This window comes from Amphiura filiformis, chromosome 5 (assembly GCF_039555335.1).
Source record: "Amphiura filiformis chromosome 5, Afil_fr2py, whole genome shotgun sequence".
NCBI classification, from domain to species: Eukaryota; Metazoa; Echinodermata; class Ophiuroidea; order Amphilepidida; family Amphiuridae; genus Amphiura; species Amphiura filiformis.
The window spans coordinates 8,809,472-8,835,310 of record NC_092632.1 but is presented as its reverse complement, the minus strand read 5'-3'; the positions used below and the strand labels follow the sequence as shown (position 1 = coordinate 8,835,310).

The 25,839-nt window shown below is 37.7% G+C and overlaps 2 protein-coding genes across 2 annotated transcripts in view; one reads left to right on the top strand and one right to left on the bottom strand.

Annotated features, from left to right (window-relative positions):
* The window catches only part of LOC140151773 (uncharacterized), a 30,561-nt gene extending 22,915 nt beyond the window's left edge, over positions 1-7,646 (top strand). The window contains exons 8-10 of the mRNA XM_072174110.1: positions 5,254-5,729; positions 6,368-6,602; positions 7,008-7,646. Of these exons, the coding sequence (XP_072030211.1) occupies positions 5,254-5,729; positions 6,368-6,602; positions 7,008-7,646 (1,350 nt within the window). The remainder of the gene's footprint in view (positions 1-5,253; positions 5,730-6,367; positions 6,603-7,007) is intronic.
* A 13,682-nt stretch (positions 7,647-21,328) lies between these two features.
* LOC140152572 (N-acetylgalactosaminyltransferase 7-like) overlaps positions 21,329-25,839 on the bottom strand; it is a 46,610-nt gene continuing 42,099 nt past the window's right edge. Inside the window, exons 8-11 of the mRNA XM_072174963.1 lie at positions 24,263-24,487; positions 23,319-23,426; positions 22,886-23,020; positions 21,329-22,237 (exon numbers count right to left, since the gene is read on the bottom strand). Of these exons, the coding sequence (XP_072031064.1) occupies positions 22,103-22,237; positions 22,886-23,020; positions 23,319-23,426; positions 24,263-24,487 (603 nt within the window). The 3' untranslated portion in view covers positions 21,329-22,102. The remainder of the gene's footprint in view (positions 22,238-22,885; positions 23,021-23,318; positions 23,427-24,262; positions 24,488-25,839) is intronic.

The window sequence follows — 25,839 nt, the reverse complement described above, 5'->3', positions numbered from 1 at the left end:
AATACTAGTGCGGAAAAATGATGGCTCAATACAACAAATTCACAAAAAATTGAAAACTGCACTGGTATTAATGGTTTAAGCGGTGAAGATATATGTGACGATCCATGAAACTATTGCCTTTGACCCACACCAAAGTAAGTGTGTACTGAACTGATTCATGATTTTGTCCATCCTTCTATTATTTTGGTTGACAGTGCTTTTACTTGGAAAGGGATGGTAAATATTTGTCTCTCTCTCTCTCTCTCTAGGTGCCATATCCTAGAACGTTGGCGATCATGTCATGCCACAATTCTCTGTTATAGGCCATCTCCAGAAGCTCTGTCGCTATGTTCAGCTCCCCTTTCTTTTAGCCAGTCTTTCAGATTTGATAACCACATCACTTGATTTCTTGCCTCTGCTCCTTGTGCCTTCTATCCGTCCTGTCAAAACTAGGTTCTCGAAACCATCCTTTCGGAGGATATGTTTCATTTCATTTAATTTCATTTTATTTAGGATTCAAACCAAGGATAAAAAACACAGAAAAGAATACATTTAAAAGCACACTTATTTCCACTGTGGTCCTTGATGAGCCTAAGACTTAAAGGTACAAAAATAAAGAAATATTTGGATTGCACTTTACATATGATATTACACACATCAAGGTGGTACCACACCCCCTGACAAATCCTGTGACCAGTTTCGCACTCCTCCCAAGAAACAACCACACACCGGCAACAAAAAGCCATGCACACTACAAGGGCAAGGAGCCCAATCTCCCCACCGAAAACCCAGCGACTCAAGACCAGCGGCCCATTTCATATGTCAAGAAAAAGAGGTACATTCTAGTGGTACCTCCTTCCTAAAACAAAACAAATGCACCGCCCTCCTGAGCCACCAAAAAATTCCAGCGCAGCAACCGGACTCCCGCCCCCACAACACACACGACTCCTCCCACCCATGCATGACTATCCCCCGAGAAAACAACAAAAAATAGTCACACACCCATCAAGGGGTGTAGTACCACCCTAAATTTAAACTGTTCAGCAAGCATAAGACATAAAATATACTGTTATCATTACCTACAAATTTTGAAAACAAAAATAAAATAATATTAAAAACACACAATATATTAATGTTGAAAAAAACATGCATCAGGTCCAGCCTTAGTTAAAAAGATAAATATTATTGCACGTTCATTTTTTTTTTTTTTTTTAAAAAAAGTGATGTTTGACCTCTTTCCTGAAAATGTCTTGACATAGCTGGGATTGCACAGAATTTGGAAGCGAGTTCCACACATTTATTGCATTATAAACAAAAGTTTTTTGCCCATGGGTGCCCATACGAGGCTTGAATAAAGCATATGTTCCTGACCTGGTTGAATGTTTGTGTATGTTTTTAGACTTAGAAATACCTTCAAGAAAATAAGTAGGACTTTTGCCATTCAGGATCCTAAACATGTGATTTGTCATAATCTGGAAAACCCTGTACTGGGTCGGGAGCCAGTTTACCTCCTGGAATTCACTAGCACCAATGTGAGACCTAGGGGACAGATTTAGCACATTTCTGATGATTTTATTTTGGGCAATTTGGAGTTTTTGTTTTGTTTGTTTGGTTAAAGCAGGATACCAGGAACTACAAGCATAGTCATAATGACACTGGATGAGAGCCGAAACAAGAAGTTTTTTAGTGTATACATTCAAAAACCTTCCTTTTCTTTGAATGACCAAGGAATGTGAGCTGCTTAACTCTTGATTTCACGTAACAGCTTCCTGTTCACATTTGCTCTACTTAGGACATCGTCATTAGACACTTTATCAGTCCACGAGATCTACATCATTCTTCTAAGGAACCACAGCTCACAGCTCCCTAATCTTCTTTTAATGTCTGTTGTTATTGACCATGCTTCACTTCCATACATTAGTACAGGAACGACATAGCAGTTGAATATTTCCCAAATAAGAGAGATTTGTGCCAGTCTATATTATAGACAGTCCATTCTCGAGGCCATTCTATAATGAAGTCACTGGACGGCCTTGTTCGGATGCGATATTTCTTTTACTGATAAACATTTCCATAGTCCATTTCCAAAGTCAAAGGCAAGGTTCATTATTGATCGGAGACTATATGCGCATTTATTAGTAATAGACTAGAAATAGTATATCATTTGTATCTTGTAATCAATAAGTATGATGAACAAACATGTTTCTGGCAGAACAACTCATAGCATAGTAGTATAGCCTCTGGACTATGGATCCAGAGGTTGTGGGTTCAAACCTTGTTAAATTTTTAATTCTAATAAATTTCTTTTGTTAAGTAAGAGGAAATAATAATGGCAATAAATTTGTAAATTTGTGAATATTCTCAGTCATCCAGGTAGATAACATAATAAAATGAATATTAAATCTGTTCATCTGGACTTACTAAATAAATTTGTCTTATATAAAACAGAACACAGTGGAATCTAGCCTCATATAAAATGGATTATGTGATGCAAATGTTGATATTGTTTGTTTGTGAGCATTCATTTATTAGCTCGAATGCTCGAATACTTACACGATCGACAACCAAATGATTCGATAAGACGGCACAATTTTGTTGATTGTCCAAAATGAGATCAAATTTGTTTCAGAATTAGATGTTATAGTACCTTTATAGTGACCTGACACCTCATTTAAGTTTTCGACCGGTTTTCGGTCATTCCATTCACCGTAAGAGGTAAATGGAATTGCATTCATAGAACCAATTGAAATCGACTTGGCGGCGACAGGCCATAATAACAAAACAAAACATTATGGTTTTCGTTATCAAATTGAACTTATAAACTTTCAATAAGCCTATTATATGTGTACTAGGCGGTTACCCGTATTTGGCGGTTCTCGGCTGTCATGATTACCTGGCTGATGGTGACTACTCACCGTTTTATGTCCAAAGGACAGTTTTTACTAATTTGACCTCAGATGACCCCTTGTGACCTCGAAATGACCTTCCAAAATTTGGCTCTAAATGTTGACTGTACCCACCACATTTCATGCCCATACAACAGTTTTTAGTAATTTGACCTTGGATGACCCCAGATGACCCCAAAATGACCGTCCAAAATTTGACCCTAAAAGTTGACTGTACCCACCAAATTTCATGCCCATACGACATTTTTTACTAATTTGACCTTAGATGACCCCTGGGTGACCCCGGATGACCCCAAAATGACCGTCCAAAAATATGACTCTAAAAGTTGACTGTACCCACCAAGTTTCATGCCTATACGACAGTTTTTACTAATTTGACCTCAGATGACCCCTGGATGACCTTGGGTGATCTTGGCCCACTAACCAAAACAAACTTGTTCTGTCTGAGGTCCAGATGCACCCACCCACCAAGTTTGAGGAACGTATGACCCCTAGTCTCCGAGAAAATAGGCGGAAAACAGTTTTTACTAATTTGACCTCAGATGACCCCTGGGTGACCTTGACCCATTAACCAATACAAACTTGTTCCGTCTTAGGTCAAGATGCACCTACCCACCAAGTTGCATGCCCATATGACAGTTTTTACTATTTTGACCCCTAGATGACCTCTGGTGACCTTGACCCATTAACCAATACAAACTTGTTCTGTCCCGGGTCAAGACGCACCCACCCGTCAAGTTTGATGAACGTGCGAACCCCAGTCTCCGAGAAAAACAGTTTTTACTAATTTGACCCTGGATGACCTTGGGTGACCTTGACCCACTAACCAATACAAACTTGTTCTGTATGGGGTCAAGCTGCACCCACCCACCAAGTTTGAGGAACTTGCGACCCCTAGTCTCCGAGAAAATAGGCAGACAGACACACAGATACACAGACAGATAGACGATGCCTATTATTATATAGATTATTGATAGTAGTATTACAAAGACATGTTTGTGCTTTGTTCCTTTGCTGATATATATTTATACTATATTTACCTGCATTCCAAGCGTATACACTCAGTTTGGAACATTTATTATAGGCCTATCGCATTAAACAGTTATATTTTTGTCATGATGAAATTATTACAGTTAAAGTAGAACATGCATAACACATCATACTTTTGATTGGCCTTTTGAAACTTCCCACTTTTAATATGTTAATCCACTTCTTTCAAGCCCTGTGAACCATATAAAACCAATTGAAACCCATTCATGTGATTTATACTGTTTGTATCATTAATGGTAACAGCTATGGGATATATCCCAACACTCCTTGCCGTAAAAACAACAAAATTGCTTCTTCCGCAGTAAATACATACAAAATACTTCACATTCAAAGTATAATTTAATTACTCGCTTTGTTTAATAAAATAAGCTCAATGCTTTAATTAAGTTTTCAGGACCTATCCACATGCCCCGATATCTGAGTGGTCTTATTTATTTTCAGTTTTGAACATTTCCTCTTCAGATCCACTGCAATGCATGCAGGGAATAGCACTTATTGCTGAGAGGATCCTTGTCCCCATCTGATCACAATTATGTCACCCCTATCTCAATATGCAAGAGGTGTCAGGCTATTAAAAAGAGTATAGTTTCCAATCATTATGTGCACTTATTATAAATATCATTCCCCCCATCTAACCACAGAAATTAGTAATTTCCACAATTTCATTTTTATTGAACAGGCCTGCTCCAAGCCGTTGCCTGAGGTGGGGGGAGGGATGCGGCGGTGTGACACCACCCCCAAAATGCCAATCTAAAAAGTCCACTTTATGTGTAAAAAAGGTTGAAATTCAGCCATTTTTTGAAGGAAAAATTACAAAAGGTCCACTTTTTCGGTAAAAACGTTTATATCGGTTCTTTTTTGAATGAAAAAAATCACAAAGTCCACTGGTTAACCCCAGACACCCCCCAAACAAAATCCATGCTACAGTCCTGGATCTGCTTACGTTTATCTACCCCCTGCTTGTTTTACTAAATATTTCAATTTTATTATAAGCCTACACAACTAATTAAGATGACATTGTATATAACATTCATTTATTTAAGATCGAATATTTTTGAGTGTGCAACTATTTGTTAAGTTATACCAGGGACCGGTTATACCAGCACACACAATTTCGTGTTTGAAATAAAAAACAGTGCGCTTCATTGATCGAGTTTATGAATGAACTCGCAAGGTCATGTAGATATTAATATGGTACATTTAGTAATAGCCAATACAGTGCATGCAATCACTGGAACAGTACAACATTTACATGAATTGGATGTAATGTAATATATATTTCACTAATTCTGCATGTGGTTTGTTTTGTTCTAAACAGACTTATACCCAGCCAGTCCAATCATATACTGCTCCTTATCCTGGTCAACCAGACAATTACCAGTACAGGCATCCCGGTCCCAGACCAAGATATCCACATCCAAGAGGGCCAAGACCACCATCTCCACACAGAGACATTGGGCCTCCACCAAATTCACAGATGCCATATCCCCCACCTCCTGGTATGAGAGGCCCAGCACCACCAAGACCAAGAGGTCCTCATCCAGCTAGTTTGAGAGGAGCACCTCTGAGAGGTGCTCCATCAGGAATGAGAGGCCCTGCACCAAGAGAACCTTATCCATCAGGCCCATTTCCACCAAGCCAAATAGTGCCACCCCAGGGAGGACTACCACCGCCAGGACCGTATGGTCCAGGGCCTGCAGCGCGGCCTAGTGCTCCTGCTCCGCCATTGCCTACACACTTGCCAACCCAGCCTGATGGGAGCCCACCGACTGACCAGGAATTCTACAGACTTTAGTGAGTAATAAATAAAAAAAACTAGACCTTCAGACAGTTCAAGAAATTTACTGGTACATAACATAGTTATGAAAAATAAAAACCCTGGAGAAATACTTAAATTGTTCAGAAGAATCAATGTTAAAATATAAATAGAATTTAAATTTGCCTCTAAGGTAATAGGAACAAATAAGTTTGATCTTTCGATCGTCCATCGATGCTTGGTCGATCGTTATTATTTATGAAATCAATTCATTTACTATTGTTAATTGTGATGACATAGTAATATTTGCCTGTAGCGATATTGACCAATATAAATTTAGCATTAATTCTGATTAATTAGTTGATAGTTCATTAATAACAAGCATCGAAGCAGTATCGACGGTCGATCCAGAGATCGAACAAATTTGTTTTTAGTGCCTAATCCTAACTCATGTTTTATTATTTACTTGCATTTTGAAGTCCAAGTTGCAGTTGGTAGACTGAAGCCACATGCACTTCTGATCATCTCAAGCAGCCCAATTGGGCTGATTTGTGATCTTTTTTATCTGAATCAGGGTGGTCTTTGTTATTAGTTGTAAAATAAGTATAGATAGTTTCTTAGAAATTCAAATAATCGATAGAAATTGTTTTTTTTTGTTTTTTTTGTTTTATAATAGTAAAGATATTCAGGTACCGTCTGTTCAGGCACTTTGTGTTACTCCACCACCTCCTGCAGCAGCAACACCTGCAGCAGCAACACCAGCAGCAGCAGCAACACCACCAGCAGCAGCAGCAACACCACCAGCAGCAACACCAGCAGCAGCAGCAGCAGCAGCAACACCAGCAGCAACACCACCAGCAGCAGCAACAGCAGCAGCAACACCAGCAGCAGCAACACCAGCAGCAGCAGCAGCAACACCAGCAGCAGCAGCAGCAACACCAGCAGCAGCAGCAGCAACAACAACAAAGGCGAGTGATCCCTTGGAGGATTTTGCGGTGCCTGAGACAAGACCTTTCCAATCATCGTCAAGTAGTTCAAGATCTGGTTACAGTCATTTTTCCTCAAGCTCTTGGTCAAGTAGTATTTCTAGATCACATTCAAGTTCTTCCTCAGGTTTGCGATCAAAATCCAGATCAAAGTCTAGGTCCCTATCCAAGTCAAGGTCGAAAAACGGATCAAAGTTAAGATCAAGGTCAAGGACAAAAGTTAAAACAAAGTTGCATTCACGTAAAAGGTCACTCTCTAGTAAACGGTCAAGCGAACAAGACAGAGCAAGAAGACATGTGCGCTTCAAATCGAAATCACCACTGAGGCAGCCACAGGGGAGAAGAGGATCTTGGTCACCACCGCAATCCAGGAGAAATCGCACAAGATCAAGAGAAAGGTCCCCATTTAGACCTAGACCATACATGCCAAGAAGAGAACGGTCTAGGTCACCAGGTTATCGTTACCCTTCATATGGACGATCACCTCCCCGATTTCGGGAGCCCTTGCCGCCACATCACCATCTACCGCATTATAAACCCAGATATGAACAGCTGTTGCCACCATCGCCTCTTCCACCACCATATGATCCGCACTATGACAGTGGCCTTCCACCACCTGACCTTAGATATGAACGTCCAAATTATTACAATAGAAATTACCCTCCAGCCCCAACTAGTCCACTAGAACCTCCACCCACATATGACACCTATGATCGTTCTCCTTACGATGATAGATATGATACACCTAATGACCGTGAACCAAGGTATGACTATCCACAACCACCTCTAACACCACCACTGCCTTACACTCAACAAGATTGGGAAGGCAGGTCACCACCTCCACACCTTCCTGATGACAGGAATTATGGTGGATCTCTACTATCGATTTCCCATGGTCACCGCCAGTCACATTCGCCCAGCAAACGGTACGGTCATAGATCAAGTAAAAATAGGCATAGAAACAGATAAGGAGAAAGATGATGAGAAAGATAAGACAAGATAATACAAGGAAAAGGATGACAAGCACAGCAGCTCAATACATAGTAGACACAGCCATGGATGTGAACATGGTCATGAACATAAGGACCGCAATGAGTCAAGCTCAGCTTGAGCCACTTCAACACATGCTTCTCCCAAGCCGACAAAAGGTCATAGCTTGGAACTGGACAACATCAACAACAAAGAAACCTTTGAGTCTGATTAGAACAAAGACTTTGATATGGAAGAACCTATGAAGGAGGAAGCAGCTGCTCCGGAAGCAGAAAAGTTGCAGTCCAAGCTCGGAATGCCAAAGCTCTGCCAAAGAAAGTGACAGTGACAGCATTAATGCTCAGAGCCAAGAAAGGTTTGTTTCTGATACAAAGGCTTGGACCGCCTGTCAAACATGGGAACCGCGATGAGTATGAGTCGAATCCAGCTAGAGCCACTTCAGTACATGCTTCTCCCAAGCCGACAATAGGTCTTGCCATGGAACCAGTAGCGTAGGCAGGGGGCAGACTGCCCCCACCCCTGATACCTAAAAGGGGGACAGTCAAGGGAAAGGGGAAGGAGAGGGGAATGAGAAGGGAGAGGGGAGGGAAAAGGGAAAGGGAGGAGAGGGAGAGAAAAATAGGGACAATACTGATGTTTGCCCCACCCCCAAGCCTGCAAAAGGTCTTGCCTTGGAACTGGACAACATCAACAATGAGGAAACCTTTGAGCCTGATTAGAACAAAGACTTTGACATGGAAGTTTCTTTGACATATAAGCTCTGCCGAAGAAAGTGACAGTGACTGCAGTAGTGCTGTTAGCAGCAAAAGCCACACTCTGAATCCAATTAAAGAGAAGCAGAAGAAACACAGCAAGGAGAAGAAAGACCAGAATCTGTAGCAACTAACAAGCACACACACACAAAAGCTAAAATGAAATACAAAACAAAACACAAAGAAAGAGACTAAGATTTCTGCCATTCCTGTATGTGTTTAATAATGGCATTAATTAAGAGTAGAACATTCTAATTGCTGGACACCAATTTTGTACATCAATTGGAACATATAAAAGTTCAAATTCTAGTTCAATAGTCCTTCTATATACTATACAATTACTTCAAGGAGCTTAGATTTGAAAATAAAGTAAATGTAATTTCTGAATTGCTAAAAAAGTCATTTCAAAAATGCTGGCTATTGTTCAAATGCAAAATAAAGGTTTTTTTCAGTAGTCTACATATTTTATCATTCCACTTCTAAAATGATGTATCTTTCAGTTCAGATCCAATTGAATACCTGAGTGGAAGAATGGCCCAACTCCATCAAAACTGATTTTGAGATATTGAGAAAAAACTTCATATTTGGACAAGTTTTAGAGACATAATGTTTTTATCTACAGGGAACCTTTAATACATGATCATTCATTATTACATATGTGGAATGATATAGCAATGGAAAATGGTAAATTTCCATAGCAATGGTACAGGTCTTAATACGAGCTGGAGTTGGGCCCTTCTTCCACTAATATGTTACGAATACTAGTTCCGTAAGCAGATGTTATATAAATAGCTACATAAATGTGTTAATTGTTCGATTAATTGCACAAGGAGAAGCGTGTAATATGTTAACAAGAAAGTTTATTGTAGTGAAAAGCAGGTTTCGTGGATAAACAAAATTCCACTTTAACCCAATATTTGTGGAAGAAAGGCCCAACTCCATGGATTTGGGCCTTTCTTCCATGAAAACCATGATTAAATATACTTGGAAGACTATTTAGAGAGTGAATTTGGGCCCTTCTTAAACACACAAGGAAGCACAGTCTATGGGCAATAAAATGCTGGGTCTAACTTATTTTTGTGAAAAATTGGAGTTGGGCCCTTCTTCCACTTAGGTATTCAGTTGTGCATCTTGTGCAATATATTATATTGTCAGGGTCCTGTTGTTATTTTGTTTAATAATCTTCATAGATTTTACATAATTATGTTTGTCATTTTGATGCATATTTAATTTAATTTATATTTAGCTATCCAATTGTGCATATTATACAGTATAAATTTATATATAGCTATTATTAGTAACACAATTTATGATGTTGAGTTGGGTTATATGACCAAGGTTGCATCCACAAATATGTCGCAGTGTAAGTCAGTGACGTACCGGACAAAATGTCCTAGGTGGGCAACATGTGCGAAATCGTCCCAGTGATGTGGTTCCACAACACAAGATTTGCCATTGTAAAATGGGCCAAAATAGGATGACTATGGCCTAAAACAGGCTAAACGGAAGATGCACATCACAAATTTTGGTCAATTTCGCCCTGGTATTGTATTTCGAGCCAAGCGGGCAACTTGCTTCCCAGGTCGGTGCACCACTGGTATAAGTGCAATTATACTAATTTAGAGCTTAAAAGTTTTTAACCTTACAATTTTGCCAAACTGCCTAATTTTATAATTCTTTTGTAATTAGACATGTCTTTTAAAAGGGCATTTCGTGATCCACAGCCTCATCCCCCACTTTTCTCAAAAAAAGTTGAGATTTTTATATCACTGGAAACCTCTGGCTACATAATGTTTATGTACAAAATATTTCTTGCAGATTAATTCGTTTAGCAAAGATATCGTGAAATTTGAATTTCGTTCTGGTGCACCAGAACAAAATTACAACGCATTGTCTATGGAGCAGTGTAATACACATAATCATGCATAACTCGCGAACGCAAAATCGGAATCAACTGACATTTTGGGAATAGGTTTTTTTCGTGGATATCTAATGAAAAATGACATAAATAGAGGATACTAGGATCACGAAATACTCCTTTAAGCTTTATATATTGATTAATTTTGGATTTTAACAATATACATATAGTTCCTATGTAAAATATTTATGTAACCTTAAATTTATATAGTGTATATTTATATGTGTGTGTTTATTGATTTATGCAAACCACTTATCTATTTTTATAAATTATATCAAATATACCATTTTTTTGACAAATAATTTCCTGCAAATATTTTATTTCTATTTTATTTGCTCGGCCCAAACTTGCATGCACTCACAAAATTGTAGTAATGGTGTGCTCTAATTCAACCAAAGTAACTTGCCATGATTGACAAAAAGTGAATTTTAAAAAGTGAATTTTAAAAAAGTGAGTTTTAAAAAACCACACCATGCACTTCTCAGCTGATATACTTTTATACATTTTACAGAATATTTTGTGTGCTATTTACAACATGCAAGCATACTTTTTCTGAATCGGGAGGGCCTTCTGTTAAGGGTGGTCTTAACCTTGGAATTTCAGAAACTTTTGGGCCTCATAACCAGTGGTGTAGCCAACACTTTTTCAGAGGGTGGGCAAAAGGGGAAAGCCAACTTTTAAGGGGGAAAAGTTCAAAAAAGGGCTAAGAATCTTACATATCAGGGCGGCCAGAATCCCATGGGGGAGGGGCAGCTTCCCCTTGCCCCCCCGGCTACACCACTGCTCATAACTTCTAAATTGTTGGTCTAAAGTATATAAAAGTATACATATTTAGAATGGCAATGACTTGATAAATAAAAATGCTAATTTTTAGAGAAAATCTTAAAAAACTGTTTGGTTTTTTTTTGGCCCAAATTTTTTCAGACCACGAAACAAAAAAATTCTTGAGTCAAATTTTTTTATCAATTTTTAAAAAGTAGATAAAAATATCTGGGACCTGTTTTTAAATTATTTGTTTTTGTGCTGGGTGGCCAACGGCAACCCAGCACTTATTGCTTGGGTTCTGTTTTCTGTTGTTTCTATAAGTAATTCATGAAGAAAACGGAAACTTGTAAAAATGTTGCAAAAAATTGATCAAAATGGTTATGACAAACAGAAATACTAAAATTGGCCTGTGCAGATATCAGAAATATTGTGTTGATTTTGCATGTTAAGGTAAAATAGGTATATGTTTTAGGAAGATAATTTTTCTGAATCTTGACTAGGAAGTTTTGCTGGTTCTCTTCACTAGAACACTTATCTTGGCAGGCTATGGGATCATGTGGGCAGACACACCGGGTACCACACATGCTTTGTTGGAGTTCAGTATCTCAGTGTGTTGTATGGTATGTGATCCAATATCTCTGGTGAGAGCTACCTGCTGAGTTATGATGACATATTTAATTTACACATCTTACTCTATTCATGTTCCTAGTCTGTCTGTGGTGGTCTGTTATCTTAATATGTGTTGGATAATTTTCAACTACATGTAACATGTTTGACCATGTAACATGCAGTAAACATGGTAAAAGTTGAATCCCTCACATCGAAGACCTGTGTTAATAATAAATAAGCAAGATCACTGGATATTGGAAATATGTACATTTCCTGGTAACACGATGATGACCAAAAGCTATTGATGCACACATCACCTTCAAATATTTGGGTCTATTTTTATGATGACAAATATGTCACAACTAGAATGAAGCTTTAGGGCATAGGTCCTAAGTAATGATTGAATTTTGTTACCAAGAATATTATCAGTAAACATTCAATTCTTGGCTTTAAAGGTGCTATTTTTGGGTTCAGTATGTGTAGGCCTGTAATATGTACTGGTACCTTTTGATAAATAATATTTCTTGAAATTTTGCTTGTTACTTTGTATGCTTAAATTCTCCAAAAACAAAAAGAGCTATGAATGAATTAATCTATACTATAAGGTGCGAACGTCGGTTGTTTTTTAAGCCACAAGACCATTTAGCAATCCATGTATGTGGGGTATATGTGTAGGGGTGTTTGTACCCTAACAGTGTCTGCTTCCTACTCATGCCATCCAAACCTGGTGATAATAATATTTGAGTAGGAGGACAATACGTGAGTGGAGATATTTGAGGTCAAAGGTCATCTAGGTGTCAAATGAGGTCATTGTTGATTTATATTAAGCAATGGGGGGAATTGCTCTCCTTTGTAAAGGTAAATTTCAATGTCAAACATTACCTAGTGATGATAATCTCTGCGTAAGGGAGCATCAGGTGAGTGAAAATGTTTTGAGGTCATAGGGGTCAAATTTTGGAATTGTTCATATTGGGCTTTAAGTTGGTGAACGTAAACCTGAAGAGGAGTAACAACGTAAAGAGCATATGAATTGAAGTATAAGAATTGGAATGATGTAATGAATCCAACTGAGTCATCAGTATCTGGGAAAAAGTGCCTGATTTTGGGGTTTGAACCAACCGAATCTTGCCACTTCAAATTATTTTGACTATTTTTACAAAAAGAAATATGAAGTTACTCATTGTGAACAACCATGTCCCAGCACATCCCTTTTTAAAGGGATTTTTATTTATATTTAGGTAGATGTGTCTTCCCCCTGCTTCTGTTGCCTATGCCTACTAGAGAGAAATACACTCTCCTCAAAAGAATTACACAATCAGAATTTTTGAAAACATTGGATATGATGATAATATATTGATAATTGTGCTTGATCTTTCATGACATAACTTGATCCCTAAGTTGTAAACAAAATTCACTCATTACAAATATCCGCTATCACCCACATCTTGAGGGGAGGGGGGAAAATGGAGGCTAAAATTTCGATTTTGAAGCCATTTTTCAAACGTCACCACGGTCAAGGTCAAGTCACATATTGAGATGGGTTTGTGTATGTGATGTGTGTTTGGTTCTATAGGTCAAATTGTGGGTATAAGATGTCCTCAATGTATCCTGGGGGGTGGGGAAAGTCATTAATGTAACCGCATAAAGATGATCTCCCGGCCCCCTCCTCACATATCTGAGGGTAGGGGTCATAATTGAGCTCCCATACTAGTGCAACGTAATTCATAAATGAATACTCTATATATGTTTTGTCGTTCTGTACCATTTATCATAATTAAGACCCCTACCTTAAGAGAAACAAGGAGGGGGCCGGGTGGTCATCTTTTGTACGGTTACATTAATGACTTTCCCCACCCCTGGGGATACATTGAGGGTATCTTATTCCCACTAATTTGACGTATAGACCCACACACTCGTCACATACACAAACTCACCCCAATATGTGACTTGACCTTGACCGTGGTGACGTTTGAAAAATGGCTTCAAAATCGAAATTTTGGCCTCCATTTTCCTCCCTCCCCCTCATGATGTGGGTGATAGCGGATATTTGTAATGAGTGAATTTTGTCTGCAGCTTAGTGAACAAGTGATGTAATGAAAGATCAAGCACAATTATCAATAATATTATCATCATATCCAATGTTTTCAAAAATGCTGATTCTATTCAACTGATCCTTTAAATCTTTTGAGGAGTGTAATAAATGTGCATTTTTACATTGTGCAGAACATTTTTTTTAATGATATTTAACATCCAAGCCAAATGTGTCTTGGTAAAGGAGTGCCTTAACAATTAACAACCCTTATGGATGCTGCAACTTGAGACTTATACCATTTTTATATTTCGTGTACACATGCAATTACGATGGGCTTGGATGATACTTGTCAATTTGAATATTTGCATTTTTGTAGACTAAAAGTATTTTATTAAATACTTTTTGTAACTTTGTAAGTATTTTTTCACATTTTATGAAAATGACCAAAACTAAATAAATATAAGATCTATATAGTGCAAAAGAGGATAGTTTGACTACTTACATAGTTCTTTATGTCTGATAGTTGATTCGTTTTAGTCCTGCTTCATACTACTGGGTTGATGAGTAAATGTCTGGCACAAATTCTTAATCTACTTGAGGGTATTTTTTGTATTATTAAATTTTATTAGATCTTATTTTGCCTGGGGAACAAACTCAGTGGTCCACACTGATTTCCAGTCTGCTCCAGTAAACTTTGGAGTCCCGCAGGGATCTATACTGGGGCCCCTCCTCTTTACCCATGTACATCAATAATTTATCAAGTGTTGTTACCCATCCTGACTCCAAGGTAGCATTATATTATGCTGATGACACTGCTATTTTTGTCAGAGCTAAAACTATCAGGGCCATTAATGACATTCTGAACTATGAACTCACCCATGTTGCTGAGTGGCTAAACCACAACTTCCTCACACTCAATGTTAAAAAAACCAAAGGGATGATTTTAGGTACTGCCCAAATACTTGCTCGTAAAGACATGGAGCTTGAGGTTTATATCAATGAGTCTGTCATCGAGAATGTTGAGAAGTTCAAATACTTAGGTGTTTGGCTGGACCCGTCCCTCACTTGGTCTTCTCACATTGAGAAGATTTCAAGCTCCGTTTCTAAACGTAATGGTTTGTTAAGAAGGCTGAGAAACATCTTGCCCAAGGAAACTCTCATTCATTTGTATAAAACGCTCATCATTCCGCAACTTGATTATTGCGATACTGTGTGGGGCAACGCTGCTAAGACATCCCTCAGTGGACTTGATAAACGTGGTAAGCAACCTTCTCCATCGTTTATTTACATCATTGCGTTCTGTCACAGTGGTTTATTGTGTAAAAAACACAGTCCATAGCGGTCAGGTTTCCTTAACAAACATATAGGCCTGGCCTACAGTATTGTTTGAGAGCTGACTACTATTCAGATGCAACTTTTAACAAAGTGTAATGTTTAAAACGGGCCTCTTTTTACATAATGAACTATTGTGACTGAACGCAATGACGTGTATGTGACGCTATAATTTGGTCCATATTCGTAAAACAAATGAGGGTACACATACCCTTTTACACTTACATTTCGTAAAATATTTTTCGATTTAAGTAAGTTGTGGGTCCTAAAGGACATTTTAATGTAAAGTCAGTTGGTTTCATCCCCTAAACCTGACGACCCCACGAATTCTTTATTTTGGCATAATCATGATAGGCTATGTCTGATGAAAATAACTCCCTCCCCCCATAGTGACAGTGTGTTCAAAATAGGGGTCAATGTGGCTGATCATCCCCGTCACACATATTTGGAGGCACCCCTATGTCCAAGCAACCCCCCTCCCGGTTGCACAATGGTTGCAGATTACGTTTTACTCGGGTGTAGTTATCTACTGATAAAACCTTGGCCACTCTCGCAAATCCCTTTTGATCGCGAGCAAACATGAGCCTGATGCTCTCCCTCGCTGCCATTTCATCGAAGCCAATAATTCATTATTAGATTTAGAATACACCTGAAGACAACGATCATCATGCCATCCATAGAACAAGACAGAAGTAAATCCGTCAAAGTATCGAGTTCGTCATCACAGTTACTAGGTACCACACTGTTCCTACCTCTTTTCTTTCTACGTCTGGCTTTAAAAAGTTCGACTTTGTCTTTCATATCATCGAGTCCATCTTGTAAGTCTTGTATCTGGGAGAGATACTCGTTATCCGTAGTGATTCGTCGTAACACTTGAGATTTACGCCTTCTTCGTTGCCGGAACTGCAGAAAACAAACAAAAAACAAAACAGATTCGTTGAACTACAGGAGGATTACACTTGAGCTGCCTATAGACATTGGATGCTGGTGATGATGATGATGATGATGATGATGATGATGATGATGATGATGATGGTGGTGGTGGTGTTCACAGTACTGAAAATACAGGGCACAATGTTTGTGATCATGATGATGCTGATCATAATGATGGATGGTGATGATCGTGTCACTGGATGATGATGATGATGAAAACGTTTTAACTTTTAATCAAAGATAGATTAAAAAGCTTAATGATGTTTATTCAAGTGTTTGGTTTGAATGAGATGAGATCAAATAATATGAAGCTATACATAATACATGACACCTGGAAATGTCGTCTATTAAAATGTAGCCTATAGACCTATCCCATGCTTACCCGTAGTAACTCGTTGATATCTCCTGAAATCAATGATCTTCTTAACCTTTTGACAGCAGCCCCTGTATTAATGGGTTCTGCTGTAGACATTTTGCTCTTGCCGACATACACATGCAGAACGCAGCACTTTGGATAGGGATCACTTTTTCCAAGTTCAAAACTTGACCATATAAAGCTATGATGGTCCTCTTTATGGCCCAGCTGAAGTCGTCACCAGATGTGCAAAACTAGCACTTCACTGTCGCGTTCTGGAATTCCGCAGAGTTCCGTGATAAACGATGACTCGAAGACATCAAGAAGACTTGTTAGCTATCAAAGCTATCAACTTAGTGAGTCACGGAATTATATAGAGGTAGCTAAAAAAGTTTGTATTTAAAACGTGTGGGACTAAAGAATAACTATTAGTTGAACGTCTCATCGAATCGACTTATTATTTCAACGACAGTTAGTCTACTGTTGTTTTAACAGGTTGAGTTGACTGTAATTAAATGACTTGCCTGTTTTCATTATTTGACTTGGAAAACAAGTATAAACCTTTGGGCACACGAGGGTCATTCAAAAAATTCTGCCCCAATACTCATATTTCTGCAAACAGCAACTCTTCATTACACCCCTATTATTTATAAGTTATAATATAACCTTGGGTTTTATAGCTTATTGATCAAAATTGATATAGCAGACAGAAAGAACTGTGCTTCAGCAAGGAAGAGCAGAACAAGACTGCAAATCAAATTGATGTTCTTGTTGAAAAAACAATTCCAAAATTTTGATGCAGAAACTAAACGGTCATTTCATACACGCTGATGCCGCCATGCTGATTCCCGGATCCCTCCCATGCTCAGCATACGCTGAAAAGTTGTCAGATATTCCAGTGAAATGTATATGGTTAAAAAATTCATCATGATTGGAAGAATAAAGACAAACGGTTCTTATTTTTGATCCAATAAAATAAACCGTGCACTTATGTTCCTATTGATTTCCTGCATGGTGTTAACGTGGTGTTAACAATTGATTGTGTCCCATTGGGTTTAATAACTGTGACAAGATACAGCAGCTCATCAAAAGTGTGAGAAAGTTGATATATACCTTCATCTCTGTTCATGGTGGCGCCCTTCCCTTCCTAGTGTCCATAGCCTCCATGACCCAACGTTTATATCTGTTTTGCTTGTATGCATATATCTTTTGTAGGCATATGTGTTGATAATGTGGTTGATTGGTGGTAATTATCTGTGTGGTTGTATTTTTTTTAATAAATAAAGACCTGCATTTTGTAAATGATGTAAGAATTGTTACCGTTTCCAGTTTGCCAGATCTTATTTTGGTTATGAGGTCGTTTACAAATAGGCCTACCGGTATCTGAAAATTGTGGAAAAGGTATACAACAGATCACACTTGTCCTTACTTGTATATAGACGATATTCCAAACGGTATAATCATGCCATTTCTTATCGAAGCCAAAATTTGTAGATATTAAGTTACAAGCCAAGAGCCTGGAGGCAGAACTTATTGAATGACCCTCGTATCTTGAACGGCAATGCCATTAATATTCAGATCATGCCTATCACTGATATTTGCTTGTGAATACGTGCCTAGCAACTTAATGATGCCATATATTTAACTTGTTGCATAGGCATAATAGAATTGACAATAATTAATGTTAATGACTTCCATGTATGTACAAGATGTCGCTCAAAACTCCATTTTACCCGAGGTGTGAAATTTCACACGATATTATAGTCTGAATTGAGAACGTTTGTTTGTATGTATTCTATTTGGCCACTCTACTTTTATTAAAGGCCACTTTAAAATGCTCATCGCACTGAACTTTTTTTTCAAAAAGGAAGAGGGAGGGGCTTCCCAGTATTAAACACAATGTTGTATATATTTCTAAAAGTCGGGTTATGTAAAGCAGTGCGTTGCTAGGATTTTGAAACCGGGGGGCACAACTTGTAAGGCCAAAAAATTGTCACTTGTGCTGCCCTCAATCCTGAAAAATCAGGGTCAAATTTTTTTATTGAATGATGATTTTTACAGATTTGTTCAAAAAATATTTTATTGAAAGACTAGTCTTTAATTAGACTACCCCGTAGTCCACTTGCCCATTGTGCATACTCTGGATATTGTATTTGAGCTTAAAACTCTGATTTAATTAATGTGTGCACAATTGATAGATTTTCACATCTGATCAGTCACCCTACTCCCTCTGTTAGCTTCCCAATTGGACTACTGACATTGCCTTGCGGTTAAGATTTTTAACACGGGACTCTATGGAGAGTTAGGCCAATTTCTGGCCTAACTAAAATTGGGCATGATGTAATGCACCTTTAAATGGATCTGCCTTGTGATTGGTCGCCCATACCTTGCTATGGTTTAAATCGTCTGGGCCCGCGCCATTACCATTGCGGCGCTTTTGTGTAGACGCGAAAGTTAATCTCTCATCAAACATCTAGCGCGTACTTGTGGTTAATGGACTGATAAACAAGTATGCTTGACAGTGTATTTTTAGAGAGCAAAGTCCAGGGGGTAAAGTTCTGCTTACAATTCAAAGTTCATAGTCGAAATTTCGGGGTTCGCTATCAATAAACTGGTAGATTCCAAAATCAGAATCTTCAGTATTAAAGTGAGCCGTTATAATTATGCAAGATAATGTTGCATTCAATTACTTTTATTGTCACTAATCGTCTGATATTTTTAACTCTTTATGACCATTTTACTATTGAATACTTTTAATAATTTTAATAAACATCAGTATAATTTTGAGTTCAACGAAATGGGTTCATCATGACTAATAATAACATATTTTTAATAAAATTCGACTATGGCATAGTCTAGTTTTTAATTGATGTCTAACAGGTATCCAGAAGTCAAAATGGACAAATGTCCCTAATTGGCATTATTTAATATTTGAGGGAATTTTTAAAAACTGAAGGTTTAATAAAAACAAAAACAAAAAAGAAATCCGACCGTCCGACCAAACTTTCCCATTTTCCCACTTAAGGGCAACACAACAATAATTTTTTGGGCCTAAATGTACCGACGAAAATATTTGTGATTTGTTGACCCAAAACTTTTTGCAAGAGCAAAAAAAAAAAGAAGAAGAAAAAAAAAGATAATAGGCGGTACAAAGATAAAAACACAACATTTTTATGTATAGGGGTCACTCCATATGAAATCAAGGAGACGCCCCACCTGACCCCCTCAGATTTGCTTTATATTTTAGTCATATGTTGTACCTGTAAAAATATTAAAAACCTGCAAATTTTAGGTCTGTAGCTCTTACGAATTTTCTGTGGCAGCCATTTAAAGTTGGAGTAGGGGGGTCTAAATTTGGACCCAAAAGTTGCCCTTTAAATCAATTTCATCTTTGGGAGTCTGTGCCTTCTTTATAAAAAGAAAGAGAGGTCTGAAACTTTGTATACACACTAACTGCATGCCCAATTTGTCAAAAAATAAAAAATATTTTTTTTTTGTAATTGCGCGTTGTGTCACGGGGTCATTAAATATGCAAGAAAAAATGTAATGTTTTGTAAACTGGCAAGTTGAACCCCCTAAATTCACATTTTTTTGTCAGAGTAATTATTTTTTGTTATCACTGATGTTATATATAGGATAAATACAATGCATATCCAAAAAATTGAGGTCACAACTCATTTACATTTGGAACAGCGCCCTCACGAAGATGAAATTTATTGCAAATTCAACATTTTTAGGGGGCCCAAAGTCCATGTGGTCCATTTATAAAACATCACTTTTATATAACTACTAGTCTTAAATTACAACTTTGTTAAGTCCCAGTAATTGTATAGGTTGACTTCATATAAAATGACAAGCCCAAAGTTGACCATTTTCTTATGATTGCATGTAGTGTAAATGTGCCGAATTCGGAAGGCTTGAAAGTCAAATTGGCCACAATATTAAAAATAAATGATTAGATGAGTAATGGCCCTATTTACTTTTATTTCCATTTTATTTTCAATATATGGTCAATTCCAGCCAAAGCGGGACAAAATTCTCTCTGGGGGCCATTTTGAAAATGTTTTCCTTTTCAATTCTAGACTTATCAAATGAGACGATCATATCTAGTGAATCATCAGGTGGAAGTGCCATCGGATTGAAAAATAACTTTTCTTGCTAGACCAAATAAAGTGTTAAATGCGCATATGCATGTTACCCACGAATTCAAGCCTTTTTCACTTGTTGCACGCCATAAAATTTCACTTTCTTTAATATCTTTCAATATTTTATGTGTGACTCATATACACTAGAAATCGGTGAAGACTTTGAACGTAAAATAGAATTTATTACATCTACAGAGAAATATTTTGGTTATTACAAATTTTAAGAAAGAACCAGGTGTACAGTTAAGATTGTGTCAATTCTTCGAACTCTTTCCAAAGTGGCTGTCATTTAACATTACTGTATTATTTCGAAAGATTAGAATAAATGTTTCATATAAATATAAAGTTAGATTTTTGTGTCTCGTCGCAGGATGAGGATCTCGGACGGATTCGTGGGTAACAGCGTCTGGAAAATAGCAATTGCTATTAATTTTTTAAATAAAAATAAAAATACTTTTCCGTATGTCAATAATTCAGGCTGCAATGGCACTAAAATGAATTTTAATCAAAATACAAACTACATGGAATATTTAGAATGGATCATTATGGCATTTTGGGTATAAAAACTGATATTTTTCTTCAAAAAAACAACATAATTAGTCAAGTTTATGCCTTTTTTTTGTATAATTTGTGATCTATATTTTGGATCTCCTTTACTTATCTTCATTAAGATTTTATTGCATGTTTTTTGTTCAAGACAAAGTGTAATGCGAGTCACCATAATTCTCTTCTCAATCTACATATTCTACTACTTTTCGGACTTAAGACCCTTGGTTGAGTAAGTGTTCCTTTAAACAAGCATACAAACAAACAAACAAACAAATTATCGGATTGTGTTTGGTTACTAAATTTATTTTGTCTCTTTCAAATATAATACCGTATACTTGTTATCTCTCTCCCCTCCCACCTTTTCTCTCTCCCCCTCTCATTCTCCCTCCCCCCTCTGCCCCCGCTCTCAAACAACATAGCGACATATGACTGCAAGTAAAAAAAGAACAAATTTTGCTTACGAAAGTACCGAATACGCATTATATGAATGGATTTTTTAGAATAAGTTTTCTTAGTAGGCCTATTGATTAAAAAAAATTATCAAAAGAGAATATCGCAATCCATAGTTTTTCATCATAACATAATAACATACGTGGAAACGGAATCAAATTCAATTAGAATCACAAAAATATTGATTGAAAAGAGATTTGATCATATTTTCCAAATGCACGCTGTAAGGAGTTCAAGCAAGGATGATCATGACTAAATAAGGGCTGATAGGCCTACTTCCAAACAGTTGGGGCATACTGGTATTGCGTTACGTATGATGTCATAACTTGCAATCTGGCACAACCTATAACATGATATAAATGTTTCTTTTTTGACCCCAATGGCTAACAATATCGCTCTCGCAATGATTCTGAAACTCAGTGCTTGTAATGATTCGGATCGTATTTCGCTCTATTTGCAAGCATCCATGCGCATCATAGCGTAATAGATACGCACTATTCGCGTAAGGACTAGGCCTACTCTTTCCGACAAGATCAATAACGTTCCCCTTATGGACGGCGGTTCTCTACTCTCTCCGACAAGGCTAACAACGTGTTCATGTTCTCTTATATGGGTTTTCAAACGTCCATAGTTGTATTTCTACTCCTTGTGCACATGACTGGACTTGAACCTCCAAGCCAGATCGTTGTAGACATCGGTGTGCTTCTTTTCTTCTGATATGCATGGTATCCTGAAATCATCAACAGTTAACATGGTTAATGAGAAAGGGGTGAGAAAGAGAGTTTATTAAATTTCATTAAGGGGGTACTAGTGCCCAATGTTGTGCCTATTTTTGCATTTGTCTCACAAATTATAGCGCATTGGGGACAAGTAAGATATGTATAGTTATTATAGGGGCAAGTACTGCACTGGAAATTTTATTTCAGCACTGACAACAGTTGTGGAGTTACAGTCAAAAATGAGGGAAAACCAATATTTGATCAATAAAGCAATAACTACTTGCTTTGAGTTGCTGAATTTTCAGTACATATAGTTGTAGTCCTTGCCCCTATAATATACATATCTTACCTGTCACCAATATGCTATAATATTTGAGAAAAATGCAAAAATAGTCACAAAATTGGCCAGGGGTGTAGTACCCCCTTAAAGAACATTGCACATAATTTGAATGTAAGGGGCCTATAAATAATAGGGCTTAACGGCGCGGCCTACTAACGTATCAAACTATTTCAGAAAATACCTTCGAATAATTATGGGCATGCTTAGTGGCGTGTTTTTGGCGAACAAAATCTGATATTGAAATGTATTTTTCCGTTGCCGGCCATACCCTGCATAAACCTTTTATGTCAATTTAAAGTAGGCTAAGCCTACTTATTACCTCATCGTATGTCCAGTCCTTGATGGCTTGCCTATCACGACAATTGGTTAACATCACTCTAGGTTCACCACTAATGTGCTGACCCAAACAATAGCCATTAACACGAATATCACCAGCAGTCGTCAAACGAAACAACTACGGAAAAAAGAAGGAAAATAATTGTTGACGTCTCATTGGATCTAATGCCAACAAGAAATATTGATTCTATACCGAACTTCTCTCGGACTTTCAGTTTAAGCCATAAATAAAATACAAGTGTTGCTTTACCAATCATAAGTGGTATACGTGAGAAGGGTGATGATAATTATAGTTTTTATAGGCAACATTAAAAACGCTTCAAAAAGTTAATACTTCTTTGATTGCAAATGCGTTGTGCGCAAATTGCAAATGCGCACGCCACTGCTGCCAAGTTATGAAGCTATTTACTTCGTACCTGGTTTCCTCCAAGCCCATGGCATTTGAATAGACTAAGCGGTGTTCCTTCTTTCGCTGGTTCCTTACCCTTTGTATCTAGGCAAACGTCGTGACTCAAAACTCGAATCTTATAAATGAGAACAAACAAGCACACAAACACAAATAAAGCTGGTAAAATAGTAAAGGTTATTAGCTAAAACAATTCAATTTTCGATACTTCTCAAGCTGAAACCTTTTATGTGTCATAAGTGACAATTGTTTCTAATGTGATCCAAGTTGGTTAATTCTTAAAATGAGCTCACAATTGCCATTTTAAATTAAAGGTTATCGGGCAATGAAATCATACATTGTCATTGGTTGGTTAAAATAGTATTATATTGAGAGAATGCTGATGGTTTCTTTGTGTAATTCACAGGATATTCAGTGCAAACACGTTGCATAAATACTATGTTTACCGGCCAACGTTGGGTAACCAATGGACGCAACAGGTAACGTTGTTGAGAAAACGCCAGCAAAACTGGCGATTACCGAATAGGGCGCAACTAGTATCATTAGGCCCTATACAATTACTGCCCTATCCCAACCCTAAACCTTTTTTTTAACCCTTAACTCCGTAAACGATGATTGAACTCAAGTCTAGCTATAGTTGTAAGCCTACTCAGTTCGGTAACTGTAATAGGTCTGTGAATACTTTGCTCAACCATAGACCCTGGAAGATATCTTCCAGGGTATATTGTCTATGGCTCAACGTTGGTTAAATGTTGCAGTAACTCTCAACGCTTAAATTGCACATCCTTTTTTTGATGTGATAACTTAATTGAATTGGTCAAGTTCTATGATCTTATCATAATCATGATGTGATTGTTATAGGCAAAGATGAGCAAAATCGTCGCAATAAGCCCGTCATTTGATTTTGATAGGCATATCATTGTAATGTCAACTAATATTTATGTCTATGCATACCTCACCAAATTGAACTGACAAAGGCGGGAGAGGAAAATGCTGCTGTACATCATAGGCGATTTCCTGCATATACCAGTTGAAATCTTTGCATTGCTTTTCTTGTCTAAACATCAGTTGTGGCTTGATATCTCCAATATTAATATTATCTGCTTGTAAACGGGGTCTACTGATGTAGACATAATCCCTGTATTCGTCCATCCAGATGGTAGCAACACGAGCAAGATTCTGAAGAAATATTAAAAATACAGGCATAATAAACTGCACAATTTTATTTAAATAATGAAATCTGGTCTAATTCACATGATAGGTCCACCTTGGTGAAAAACCAGCATTTCAATGAAAAGTGGCAATGACGCGTATAGTGATGTGCGCACAGTGCGTCATTGCGTGTGTCACTTAACGTCGCGTGGGAAAATCCGCATCACGCGTTGCATTGTTCGCGCACTGCGCTTCATTGCGTAGTAACACCTGTCAAAACAAAAATCTGAGTGCTGTAACTTCGACCGGCTGGACAATTTCAAAAAGATCCCGAAAAAATGGTGATAACAATGGCAAATTAGCCTGCTTCAAAAGGTCTTATTTTTAGGGGGGATATTAGATGATGTTTTAAACAACACTACAGATAATATCATCACCACAGCATTCAACAATGAAAACTGATGATGAAAGGAGGTTTTCATCATCATCCCCAAAATATTCACGATCCAGCCTGTCAGAAAGCTTAATCGATGAATTTGACGATGACGATGTTGACGACAACTACGAACCATCTGGTCCTCGCATCCACAATGCCTTTTCTTTGATTGGCAAAATTATTCGTCGACAAATATACAACATCGAGCACGAGGACGAACATGAAGAAGGAGAAGATATTGCTGGTGACTTATCTGAAGATTCGGATGTGGAAACTAGTCAATTCGACAGCCAGGACGATCATGATAGGAATATTAAAATGAAATTTGAGGAGACCAATCACACCACAGAGCCGTATCAAAAGTCTTCGTACTACAGCACGTGTTATAAACCAACATTTCAGAATTCACTCCGTCCTTTTGCTGATTTACTTCAGCGTCAAATTGATCGTCTGCGAAGCAGTGGTGAGTAGATTATAGTCATTATAGGCCTAGTATAGGCCTATTGTGTCACATTTTGAAAATTAGAGTGAACAATCTACAGAAAAACTGATCAGGTATTAATGAACAATATTAAATGAAATAAGATCAGAGCCATAAAACACCGCAACAAGCGCCCGAGCAGCCAAAGATACAAATTGGTAATGGATCACCGTTCATCATGATCATAGTTAAGGGCTAGATTGCTCAGATAGTACAGAATTGTCACATAAACCAGAGTTCGCCGCTGTTCAAATCCTGTTTCAGCCATTAATGTCTCCCTTTCAAAGCTAACATTACACAAATCAAATTGCTTTGGCATAGGCTAAGCATTATCAAACCGTGTACGGTTACTATCTCTGTTTTGTTTCATTCTCGTATGTTTGTTACAGACGAAAGTACCAGTGAAATAGAGAACGTAAACATTTCTTCAGAGCGCTTTGGATACGATGACTTTGTAATGCG